This window comes from Ciona intestinalis, unplaced genomic scaffold (assembly GCF_000224145.3).
Source record: "Ciona intestinalis unplaced genomic scaffold, KH HT000034.2, whole genome shotgun sequence".
In the NCBI taxonomy this organism is placed as follows: Eukaryota; Metazoa; Chordata; class Ascidiacea; order Phlebobranchia; family Cionidae; genus Ciona; species Ciona intestinalis.
The window spans coordinates 567,153-580,666 of NW_004190356.2; the positions used below are offsets into that span (position 1 = coordinate 567,153).

At 32.5% G+C, this 13,514-nt stretch overlaps 1 protein-coding gene across 3 annotated transcripts in view; it reads right to left on the reverse strand.

Moving 5' to 3' along the window:
- Nucleotides 1-403: 403 nt before the first annotated feature.
- The window catches only part of LOC100182988 (sarcoplasmic/endoplasmic reticulum calcium ATPase 1-like), a 15,570-nt gene continuing 2,459 nt past the window's right edge, over nt 404-13,514 (reverse strand). The window contains exons 6-23 of one of the 3 annotated variants that reach the window (XM_009862740.3): nt 11,522-11,602; nt 10,345-10,430; nt 10,115-10,270; nt 9,797-9,901; nt 9,445-9,648; nt 8,939-9,130; nt 8,538-8,669; nt 7,978-8,107; nt 7,361-7,566; nt 6,554-6,737; nt 6,019-6,170; nt 5,239-5,459; nt 4,967-5,169; nt 3,709-3,794; nt 2,773-2,906; nt 2,452-2,569; nt 2,126-2,243; nt 404-1,402 (exon numbers count right to left, since the gene is read on the reverse strand). In XM_009862740.3, coding sequence (XP_009861042.2) covers nt 1,362-1,402; nt 2,126-2,243; nt 2,452-2,569; nt 2,773-2,906; nt 3,709-3,794; nt 4,967-5,169; nt 5,239-5,459; nt 6,019-6,170; nt 6,554-6,737; nt 7,361-7,566; nt 7,978-8,107; nt 8,538-8,669; nt 8,939-9,130; nt 9,445-9,648; nt 9,797-9,901; nt 10,115-10,270; nt 10,345-10,430; nt 11,522-11,602 — 2,549 coding nt within the window. In that variant the 3' untranslated portion in view covers nt 404-1,361. Of the gene's footprint in view, nt 1,403-2,125; nt 2,244-2,451; nt 2,570-2,772; nt 2,907-3,708; nt 3,795-4,726; nt 4,813-4,966; nt 5,170-5,238; nt 5,460-6,018; nt 6,171-6,553; nt 6,738-7,360; nt 7,567-7,977; nt 8,108-8,537; nt 8,670-8,938; nt 9,131-9,444; nt 9,649-9,796; nt 9,902-10,114; nt 10,271-10,344; nt 10,431-11,521; nt 11,603-13,514 lie in introns of all 3 variants that reach the window. The other 2 variants (XM_009862741.3, XR_003396633.1) reach the window with 2 other exon arrangements.

A 13,514-nucleotide genomic window follows, 5' to 3' on the forward strand; every position in this document is an offset into this window, starting at 1 on the left:
GTAACCATTAGGTAATGGGTTGACGGTCTGTCGCTGCTACAATTGTGGGCATGTGTCCTTGGGCAAGACACTAAACGACAATTGCTCCAACCCAGTGGTCACTAATGGGTTGTCCAAATTATCAGCCATACATAAAAAAATCCAAAAAAAATAATCACCCACAAAGTAACATACATGGTAACTCAAGTTGGCACGAGGTGTTAAACCCGTTTGATAACGACTGTCGTTTTCCGGCCACGCGAGGATAAAGTAAGTTACATTCATTCATTTATATAAAATAATTAAAATAAAATGTCCCGTCTTCCACCACCTTACTATATAAATAAGACGAAATATTTCTGAGAAGAAAAAAGCACAACCTATTAGAGACATCTCTAGCAGGCCGTAAAGAAAGACACACTACCACTGTCCCATACGTTTTATTGAAGTTAGGAAAAGTGAATTTATGCCGGTTATATTCTAAACCAATGCAACAAACACAACTTTCGTGGAGCTTTGTGAACAGTACTGAAGAAAATGTGTCAACTACGAAACACTATGAGAGCATGCATGGCCGAATCAATACACCAAGCGTGAGTTACAACAATAATTAAAATTGCAAACAGAAAGTATAATAGCAAATTAAACATTATAACTTTATCTACACTGCAATTTGAGTTTTATTTAATGAAACTGTTTGAAAATCAAAAAAAATTTCTTGAGTCATTTCAAAGCAGGCAAAGGCGAGATGTCAGAGGTGAAAGGACTTGGTAAAAAATGAAATAGAAATCACAATATTTAACTTTTCATGCAAATCTAGGTCGAACGTGGATGTAATATATACAACAAGTTTTAGAATTCCACAACAACAAAAACATCACGTTGCTTGGGAGGTTATGAAGTCTGTGTAAAGACATAAGAATATGATTTGCTTCTTTTTTGAAAACACCAGTCATTTTATTTTGTTTAGTGGAGAACTTTAAATTGTCAAACGCAGCTAATAGAACATTATATTTTGTTATTTGAGTAACGGATGTGTGCATTATGTAATTCATGATAATGCACATCAAGGCAGCAAAATGTTACAAACTGTAACTAAAGCAGATGACAACCTTAGTTTGACAACATAAAGCAACAACTCGCAGTGAAAGATGCTTTTGAACAGTTTAAGATTGTACAACATAAAAAACGCCTACAACAAAGAAGTTTCTAAAACACAGGACAGCCTAAATTATAAAGTAACAAGCTGGTTTTCCAATTAGCCTAGACCTGACTGAAATAAATAAAATAAACAAAACATATTTGCAGTTGAGATCAGAGTGGGAAGTGTTTGTTATAATTGATATATTGTTGAGGACTTCTTAATTCTAGATAGAGCCTGATTATTCCATTTTTTTTCTGTCGCCAACCTTGACAACGCCACCTTCAGGAAATATGGAATACCAGTTACTAGTTGCACAAATTTGGAATACAAATAAGTTGTATTATGTTTGAAAAATATTGGTATTAATTGGTTGTATTCAATAAAATAAATTACATAAAAAGTATATAGTAGGGGGAAGATGGGACACCGTTAGCACTTAATATTCAGATATTCAGACCGTGTTTTTAAAAATGGTGTTTAAAAGTCGTGGTGATATGATTTTATAATTTTTTCAATATTCTTTGTTTACTACCAAATTGGACTAGAAAATAGAATATATATATAACAAAATAAGTGTCCCATTTTCCCGCACCCAACTATATAATCTGTAGTTGTCGGGCAATATATAATTCTTGTGTACACACAATGAATCTATAGCTGATTCAAACCTTTGGAAGATTTCATTGCTCGATTCTTTTTATCTTGACTTAAATGACGGCTGTTCTGATAAATCAACATAAACTTGCCTTGTTTTGGAACTTTCTTTCTGCAAAACTCATTCCCTGTGTATATTACACTCAAACTTACATTTGTTAGATTGGCTGGAGCTCTTGTTTTAAATGAATAAACCGTGTTCTATAAACATCAAAAAACTTCTTTGTAAATAACTGCATCTAGATTAAAGCCTGAACAATAATTCTCTTGAATAATCGCAAAATCAAGTAACTGTTACATAAGATCCTTAGTAATAGTTTTAGAAAACAATTATAAATTGATTTCAACCTTCAACAAAGTTCCTTGAAAACCATTTCATCCCTTCATCAATGATGATCACAGGTAAAGACATCTTTAAAACCATCATCCACTCAGTCCAATTCAATGGACAAATTTGGAAAACCATCTGCGAGGATAAGATTACAAAATCATGAAACAAATACAATAGAAAATTCACTGTTAAGTTAAGGTAAAATTTACTGTTAAGATTGACCAATGAATTTTTGATTGTGGAGGAAGAATCTATTGTGCAGGTTTAATTCTTATTAACTATATTAGTTGGTTTGCTGTACAACTTATTGATGTATAAAAACTTAATTATGCTGAAAACTTACAGGGAGTGGATCAACATGGAGGATCATGAAGTGAAGAGTCATGGAGAGACAGATGGCACCAATAAGCCACATATTCTGCCACGGAGGCATCCGGAACAATGATTGGTTCTCTGATACACTGTGGAAATAAATATTACATCAACAGTTTGAAAAAGTTTGTTTGCTTAGTTAAATCAAATGTAGCTAAAATGTTAATATATTAGTTTTAAACTACTGTGGCTTTCTGTGCACAGGTTTGATTAAAATTAGAATATTTTTGTCCACTTCGGGGGGAAATATTTTTTAAAAAACATAGAGGGAGATTAATCCAAATAGAAATACCTGTTGAGAGCATTAAGCATTTCAATGGTGACAAGGACAGATAGAGCCATCGTCATCGGGTGGGGGTCTTCAAATATTTTGCAATCTATTCCTTCAAAATTTTCCGGTTGTGTGGAGCATGACATGTAATGGGTCTGTTCAGCAGTTTGTTTTAAAAGATTGAATTGGTAGTAGTTTAATATGCAGGTAAAAAATTTACACAAAAATAAATTTATATTTTAGTTTGTATTAATTATTTTCAAAATACACAGCTTTTAAATTACTAGATGTGTGTCTATTTGATTTAGTTAGATCACCTACTATAATGGTTAAAAAACGTAGGAAGGCATTGCATTAAAGTCTAATATGTTAGTATTACACATAGGGAAAAAATTATGTTTGCAACAATTATTGACATGCAGGAAATAAACAGACAATTTAAGTGTTTAGTAATCTTATGCTTTATACAGGTATTATACATTGTTAAACATACATGATTAATTCGTTAGTAAATGGCAAAGACATGCATGTGATGTGTTAAGGTTAAACATGCTATCACAGCATGCACATACCATACTATTATTTAGTTATTAGAGAAATATGTTTTACAAGGAACCAACAAAAAGATTTATAAAATACTTGATGTTAATCGTGTGTTGTGTTAACTTCCCAACAACAAACATGCTTAACACAAATTACAAGAAATGCTGGTAACAACTATGTCATGTCAGTAATAATGCAAAAACAGTGGACAAGTAATTTTACAAACATGAAACTTTATCTGCCACTAAGTATTTATCTGTTACGAAAGAAACTGCCATGTTCACATGTAAAGATTAATTTTACTAATAAAAACGGCAGTTGATTTAAAAATGTGTATTTTTCTAATGTTGTAACAGGTTTATATTAAAACAAAATCATGGCAACATGTGAAAGAGTAAAAATGTTTTGACTAACCAGTTGCCACCATGTCATGGAAGGTCCATTGTCAGCGAACATAAACCACCAAGATGCAGACGCAACCGTTGCTATGCCAACGTATGCTGTCAAACACATTGGCCACAATAAGTTACGAACAAACTAAGAACATTACAAAATACCACCAAATTTTTTGCAGGACATTCTAACTTGAATACACCAAAATCAATTACAAAAAGTCAAATATTTAGTTAAGTTTTATATAGTTTTTATAATACTTTATACTTTTTTGTTCCCACACTAATACCTGTGTAAAAAAATATTAACTTTTTCACAAATGTGTTTTGTATCAACCAATTTAAATATGTAGTTAAATAGTTCTCTTTCACTTTACAAATGACTAATCAGATTTTGTTCGTGGCCTGATAAATCAATTGTATAACATGTTGGCATAATAGTCTTTTACCCTTTTTTTAAATTTTTTAAGTATTTTTTAAATTTTTTAAGCATTTTTAAACTTTTTAGGGATTTAAAAAAAACAAATTTAATGGATTAAAGTTCATTTTAAATTACCCTGAGATTTTGACAAAAGGCAAAGACAACAGAACGCGAAGACACCAAAACAAGTTTAAATTTAACAATATTTGACCTTTATCAATTAAGGTTATTTTTTCACAACGTCAATGTCCCATTTAAATCCACAGTGTTATTTTTCCAGTGTCCCAATTTTAACCTACATGCATTTTTTCTACCATGAGCACCTTCAAACAACTACCAACATCTAGTAATGTTGCAAATAACGCAGATAAATGCTTCCAGATCATTTCTTATTGTTAAAAATGATAGAGAAACAGGGACAGGCACATCACAGGTACGTGCTAAAATAATAAAAACGTATGATGCAGATTAAACTTTCAAAGAAAAGTTGAATCTCATAAAGAAACATTTCCCAGCGTGCGTGGGTAAATTAAGAGGCAGCCATGAGATTTTTCAGCTTTGTGAGTGATTTCTCACGTAACCTCATTTGTGTAAACACCCTAGGTGTATGGGTACTGACCACTTGCCAAAATGAGAGTTTGGGGCCGTCCGGTGCGGCGATGTACCACCAGATTGAAGCACCCGTTGTCATGGTGCCAACGTAAACTGTCATGTCGTAATAAGTTATAATCTTTTATAATGTGAAAGTTTTATTACCCTGTAGTTTTAATAATTATGGGTTACCTTCAGATACTGAATAAAAATATATTTTACTTAGCTATTATTGTAAGCAAACACAAACTGTCATATTGTAAATTACCTCCAACAACACAATATCTGAACATGAGCCATTTATTGATGAGTGTGTCTTTGGTTGACCTCGGGCATTTCTCCATGATGTCAAGATCAGCTGGGTTGAAGCTAAGAGCAGTAGCAGGGAGTCCGTCAGTGACGAGGTTCACCCACAAAAGTTGGACAGGAATCAGAGCTTCGGGAACTCCAAGAGCAGCGGCAAGGAAAATGCTGAAATCATTTATATTTTTACACATTATGGATAGTTAATTAATGTATGATAGGTTAAACTAAACATACCAAACGACTTCTCCGATGTTTGAGGAAATGAGGTAACGAATGAATTGCTTCATGTTGTTGTAGATTGCACGACCTTCTTCCACCGCTGCTACGATGGAGGTGAAGTTGTCATCAGCCAATACCATGTCGGAAGCACTTTTAGCGACAGCAGTACCACTTCCCATCGCGATTCCAATCTCAGCTTTCTTCAATGCTGGAGCATCGTTAACACCATCACCAGTCTAACAAATTAATTTATAAGTTCATCAGTTTTATAACATTTTTCACATACATCAAAAACAGTGAAAAGACAAATAAAAAAATGTTTTAAAATAAATGACATTTGTTTACTCTTAACTGAAATGCCAACCATTGTTATGAGGTGACACAACTGTCTTTATTTCGTACATGAGTTACATTGTATGTAACTTTGCGGGTGATAATTAGGATAATTTTTCGATTTGTTCAGAATTGCTAACATTTGAGGGTAGCTATCCTAACAAGGATACATATAAAGGGCATCAAAATTGGTATCTTTTAGTTACCATACAAACACATTGCCACTGTGGCAAACCTTTTAGAAAATCAAAACAGTAATAGGCAAATAAAAGATGATACAGAGTAATATTGATTTAAAACTATCTTGATTGAAAAAATTAAGAAACTTGACATCAAAATTTAACTTTCGAGTGAACAGCTATTGCAATAACGCATTACCTAGAATTCAGCACAGCAAAAAATTTTTTTTTAAAAAAGGATTAAAAAAATATACAAGGATTAAAAAGGTTATGCTTAACTGACCATGGCAGTGATGTCACCATTGGCTTGAAGATATTCCACAATCTTGCTCTTGTGAGCTGGTTCCACTCGAGCAAAAAGACGAGCCTCAAGACAAGCTTTGAACTGTTGTTCTGGGTTCAGTTGATCAAACTCACGACCAGTGAATGAACGACCTGAGAGTTAATTATTCGGTTGGAACATTTGTTGTTTGTGTTTCTTTTTAGTGTCACTGAACGATCAACATTCATTCATAAAACTTTATTCAAAGGGGCATACCAATGAAAAAATTAAAATTTAATTATAGATAGAATTGCTCAAATGTGATCTAAAGTTACCAGCAACCTTTTAAAAAACGAAACACTATCTGAAAAAAGTTGTGTAAAAAACCCGCTGGTGTAAAATCTCGTTTAAGCATTTCTTATCAAAACACAAACTTTGATTTTTTGTTGGTATGTCCCTTTAATATTTTGTTTATACATATGGGGTTGTGGTGCAACTTTAGCATAAATCACATAGCTTGACCCATATAGAATAGAACCCGAAATTAAACCCAAACCTGTTGTATCTTCATCTTCACCGAAGACACCAATACGTCGGCAGATTGCTTCTGCAGTTGCTTTGTTATCACCGGTGATGACGATGACGCGAATTCCAGCGTTTCTACAATCCTGAACAGCTTGAAATACTTCAAGACGAGGTGGGTCAAGCATTCCAACGATTCCAACGAAGGTGATGCCAGTCTGTTAACATATTTTTTGCAATTTGTCAAATTTTCCAGGCACCGAAAATAAATTACTAAAATTTGCCATTTTTCGAAAAATCCAAAATGAAAACAACCCACCATATAAGATGTTAAGCACAGTTTACAGTAAGAAATAATAAAATATTAGTTAGTTAGGCATTTCAATGTTGAGAATGGGAAACACTATATAACAGTATATATTATGCATATAATGCTTCATTAAATATTGATTGTACAATAATTAAAAACTATAAATTTAACAATTGGAAATTTCACTCGCAGCCTTACCATTAGTGTTTACAATATTATTATTCATTTGAACTCTTATTAAATTTGAAATATTTTTGCATTCCTGGTTATCAGTTTGATATGGTGTAAGCAGCTGGTCAATGGACAATGTTAAAATTAAAGGACATTGTTTAACATAGGCTACATGAAGACTAAAATAAAACTTTCCACAAAAAAGTGAATGCAATATGTGGTCATAATAATGCACTAATTACGCCAAAATTATTTCAATTACCTTGAAATTTAAGTTATGGCAACTATTTCTTATTTTATTACAGAGATACATAAAGTCAAGTCTATAACTATTTAATTAATTAGGGTCAAACTATATACCTCATATTTAGCAAATTTAGTTGCATCACTTAGATCCATATCACTAGGGCTCATTGGGTTATCAACCACACCAACAGCAAGACATCTGAGAGTATCACGACCAGTTCCGTATGCCTTCACTCGTTCCAATATACTTTGCTTGATATCCGATGTCATCTCATGTTTGTTCTTCCCAATCCTTACATGTGTGCATCTATCCAGGATACCTGTATGGTTTAAAAAAGAATAGATTGACTATTTTACTTCACTTAAGAATAAAAAGTTGTTTTTATTGTTGTGTGGAACATAAGTAAAACTGCTCTGTGATCCCTACTTAACTACAAAATACCAGTTACAAATCTTAATGCTACCACTAATTTGAGTGTATGTGCTGTCAGACAAGGCAGCTAAACAGTAACAGCTTCAATCAAGTAGCCATTATCATTAATGGGTTGCCAAAATTGGGGCTCATAGAGAAAAAACACACTCAGGTTAAGTATATAGAACAGGACACATAACTTCTGAAGTTCTACACTCATGCAAGAATAATTAAAAACCATTCATTCATTCATTAAAAATATGTAACAAACCAACAGTGTTTAATATTTAAATAAAGTTTAACCAAAGGAAAGTCTCACCTTCTGGGGCTCCTTTCACAAACATCTTTGGATCATTTGATCCATTAGTTGATGAACAATACGAACTCATAGATTTTCGATCTCGGGAAAATTCAAGAGTGAATTCTTTTTTGATCATATCCTTGATAGCCTTTAATGGTAATTAAACACAATGTTAGGACATCAATACAACTAACTTTAAAGCCAATCTCAAATCATCCGTATCGTGAATAAACATAGTACATGTGTTATGATGTATACGGTACTAAACACGAGGTTAAACATACATCATATTGGCTACTGGTTTTATGAATTAAGAAAATATATCAAGCAGTGATATAATTTTTATATGGTTTAGATAAAAGCACAGTTTTATTTTTACAAAACTATGAGTGTTAAATTTGGAAACATTGCGAGAAAATGGTAACTTTATATATTTCTAAAAAGTTACATGTTTTGGATTGTAAACCAAAGTCATACATTGTTAAATATAAGTTGTTTAGTTATTAGGCACCCATGAAAATATTAACTAAACCTACAATTACATTCCCTATTCATACAAAAAAGGCAAAGATACTTACTGAGTTGCATGGGTGGGATCGTTCGGATTTGGTCAACGTAGACAGATCGGTGTTGAAGACGTTCATCTTTTCGCAAAGTACTGTGAGAGCGGTTTCGGTTGCTTCCCCAACTTTTTCATAAACTCCCTTCACCTACACCATGATTATTGTTTAAACTATGCTGTGTGGTTAGAGATGCATTGCCACGCAAGGATAATCGGCTTTAATGCCCAATGTTGCTACCATTTAAAGCATGAGGTGGCCATGGCAAGAAACTGAATGATACTTGCAACTTCACTAATTGGTTGCAAAAAAAGAAAATTCCAGCTTTAACTTCGACTGCAGTATATAAATTAAACAAATGGGCACAAAAAGGTAAAGTCAATCAAATATTAACAGACTGAATTTAAAATCATACATACCTCATTATAATCTAGCGATGAATCATTGCAGAGAGCACATATGGTGGATAATTCAGTGAGAGCATCATAATCGCTGCATCGAATCTTCTTTCCATCCTTTGTCACCTCTCCGGTTGGTTCATAGGTGGAGCCAGATATTTCAAATTCATGAAACTTAGCTCCGTCATTTGCCAGTTTATCGACAATGAACATCTGGGAGGATATGAAAGTCAACGAAAAAGAAAGCAGAAGGGGCAAATGGTATACACAGCTGCATACTATGTTGATTCGTCACATTTTCTCCTGGTAGGTAATTCAACACATTTTTATATTAAAATGTTTATTATGTCTCACTGATACCTACTGTAACATTTTCTTTTTTAAAAAAATCGGTTGATCGTATTGAAAATTTGGTTTACTTTTACAAAGTGCCAAGCTAATATATTCTGGGATGTAACCAAATTTGTTTCAGACCAAATACATTGGACTCTTCAATGAAGAAAAATGCTTAACAATTTTGTTTTTACCCTGCATACAGACATCTGGTTGGTAGTAAGAGTTCCAGTTTTATCAGAGCAGATTACGGAGGTACAACCAAGAGTTTCAACGGATGGAAGACTGCGGACAATTGAGTTTTTCTTTGCCATTCTTCTTGTACCAAGAGCCAAGCAAGTAGTGATGACTGCTGGTAATCCTTCGGGAATGGCTGCTACAGCAAGGGCTACAGCGATCTGTATCAAGTTTGGTTTAGTCAGTATTTACAAGCAAATAACCACAAAGCAGCCAACACTGGAACCTATAAACACTAATGTACATGTAAGTAAACAAAAGAAATTTGCATTAAACAGTAAACATGTAGATAAAATAACTGGTGGTTACCTTGAAGTAGTAAATGGCTCCTTTCAACCAAGATCCACCGTGCACTGGGTCGTTAAAATGTCCGATATTTATTGCCCAAACCGCAATGCAAATCACAGAGATGATCTAGGAAATAAGTATACAGATTTAGCTTGTGATAAAATATGGATATTAATTAGGTATAGATATTAATTAAAAGAAAACTTTGCCAGCAATAGGACAAGTTATGTCAAAATCACTTTGATGTCAAAATGCAAGGCAAAGTTTCAAATCTTTTCTACGACTTTGACTTCTGAACACTTTTTGGGGGGGGTGTGAATAATATAATAACAATTGTACCTTGGACAGCTGTTCACTAAACTCATCAAGTTTTTGTTGCAGAGGTGTCTTTTCTGCTTCAGTCTCTGCCATCTGATCTCGAATTTTTCCAATTTCTGTGTTGCTTCCTGTTCCAATCACAATGCCGGTAGCTTTTCCTGATGCGATGTTCGTTCCCTGTTGATTAAATTATTAATTTCAATGTCAGGTTACTTCAATATGTATATTCTGTGATTTGGATGAATACTTACAGAGAACAACATGTTCTTCTTGTCTTGATTGACAGCTCTGGGATCAGGAACAGGGTCCGTGTGCTTGATTACGCTCACACTCTCACCTAAAAATATTGAAGTGAAAAAATAAGGTTTATTTTGTGCACACCTAAATACATGAGTAATAATACAAAAAGTGATTAGGTGAAAGATTTTCTGTGTAGGTAGATATATCGTATAAAATCACAGTGGTATTTAGGCCGCGAAATATGACGCAAAGGTTTGAAATATAAATCAACAGTCCCAATATCCTGTTTGACAGTTTTTTACTGTGCAGGGCGTGATTTATATTCGTATACTAAATAATAAATTTTGCAGTTACAGACACATGTGGTTAAATAAATGACGAACCATTGATATGCAATGGTTAAACATGTAAATCAAAAAAGGTTTAATATATATACATATATTATATCAACAAACATAAATACTATTACTTGTAACTTGTAAGTATACAGCTTTCAATATATTTAATGACTAAAACCTTAGATCATAAATTAATTATAAAACATTAACTTTGTATCAAAAATGACTGTAAGATTTTAAGCCGACTTGCAATTAAAACATAAAAAACTAGAACATATTAAAAAAGATATGCTTGTGTTATGTCAAGAGGACACCATGGATTTTCTTACTTAGTATGATAACACATTGTAATTTGCAGCAAAGAAAAACACGACAAACAATACCTAGAAACCATTGCATGTTATTTACCATACGCGTGAGTCATATATTAGAGCAATACCATTTTATTTTAAACTCAGAGGAAACTACAACAAAACGAGTTCTAGCTAACTGTACAACACTTGTATGACGTATCAATGCATCACAAACAAAGTAGAACAACTATGAATTAAGTTAGAAATTTGTAAAATGTTTTATCCGATAAAAACTGCAATATGGTTTTAGTTAAAAGATAAAACAATATAAAATAGTAGTGTACTGGACTACTAGTGTTTATACATTGTACATACAAACATTTACGAATATATATGTCAATATGTGTTTTTGGTGATTTCACACGATTGATTGGATTTTGCTCAACCAATTGGAAAAATCAAGTGTAATAAAAACTAAAAACTCGAATTTAAAATGAAACAGATAATTCTTATATATATATATGTTTAAAACTTCAATGATTTTAGTAGAAACCGACCTGTAAGGATGGCTTGGTCAACTCTGAGGGTTGTTGAATGGATTGCAATCAGACGAATATCAGCTGGAACTTTATCTCCGACTGAAAACAAAGGCAAATTGAAATTATGGAATTTTAAGTTGTACCGCAAAAAAAATTTTATGTTAGGTACAAAACATTAAGCATTCAAATTAAAAATTGGGGTGGCGAGATAACAGGTAGGTTTTATGTTATGACATAATACAATATGCACTAGAATAGCAATTGTTTAAAAAGGCCGTTGAAAATGCGTTTCTGAGAAAAAAATTATGTTCTTAAGCAAACAAGACTGCAAAATGCATAGTTAATTAAATTGGTATTTTTACTCATGTAATTTCTTTGTTAATTTGTTTTCTTTTAATTAAGATAAATTGCTCTTAAAAACATTGTGTCTTCTTGCCCGCAATATATATTTTTTCTTAAAGTCAGAGAAATAAAGATGTACAAAATCTTGAATAAAACTTTACAACTTCAAAAATTACATCAATGTTTAATAAATATTGTTCGCCATACAGACTAAAGAAATATTTATAAAGCATTACTTTGAGAAATCTGAAAGCTTAAAAATTGGTCTATTTTTACCCAAGTTGACAATATATATATATTTTTGTTTTTCTCAAAATGCTACAGCATCCTTATCGCTATTTTTATCTCAACAGAACATTATTAATTATATATTTACAATTATATACTAAATTTGATCCAATATTATGTCAATATGGTGGCCCAGTGTTTTTAGTAACTCAAAATTAACTATTGATTTTCTTATAAATATTATACAAACAACCTATTCATTTCTTCATTGTATGGAATATGGTTTGACCTGAAAGAAACCATGATAAATATTGTTAACAAATGTTTGTAACCTGACAGGTGACAGGTGACAGTTAAGAGGTAACCAAGTCAAGCATTTTCCAGCTAGAAATATTTGTTTCATTTACCCCGTCACAATAAAAATATGTCAATGTTGTATTTTTAAATACCTTGTAATTTTACTTTTTCTAAACTGATCTTGTATGCAGTTTATGGAAAATCAAATTAACTCATTTAACACACAGCAAGGAATAACGATACTTAGATTTAACTAGTAACTCTTTAGATTGCATTTAAAAAAGCTACTTAACGGGAAATTTAACCAATTAACAACTCAATTCAGTGTGGCCAAAAATATTCTTAATAAAAAAAACAGGATGCATTATGTTTATTTATAATGGAGTAAGATTTAGTCAACAGTTCATGAACTCATTTACTCTTAAAAACTCTCAAAGTGACTGACGTAGATACAAGGTCATGACGTCAAACACATTAAAAACATCTCGAAAATAAACTGTGGTTTTAATTAAACTCAATGCACCAGTGGCTGGATAGTCACAGACACCAAGGGAGATGAAGGAATGTCTAACGTAACCTCTGCTGTAGAAGCCTGCGCATGTTAAGTCATAGAGACAGCGATCCTGTGTTGAATCTATTTTTGTGAATGGTATAAATGTGGCGACTGGGGAGCAGTCAGAACTGAAGATAAGATTTGGAGCGCAGACGAGGTCATACATATATACACGCCTGCATGGGGATTGCGCAATCAATGCATGTACATGGTAAAGTTGATTGAAATACATGAAAACATAACCAACAATCGCAAAAACCGTGGTTAAAATGAAGATGAAACTAGCCTATCAACTAAGAAACAAGTCTATTCAAATTCCATATTAGGCAAATGTTACCTTCATACAAGACATATCTAAATTTCAACTTTTAATATCTAATGAATGAGAGCAGTCTATGATTTTGTGATCTAATGAAATATTAAACAGGCCATGTGTTTGGAACACAACATTTCTCTTAAGATACCATAATTTACTATTATATCAAACGGTATGTAAAGTAATCTCCAGTGCTTATTAATAAACTTAATGATAGTTTATCAAATTGTTTCTATCTGGATTGGTGAAATCTAATAGCAGCTTTAACTCTTTAC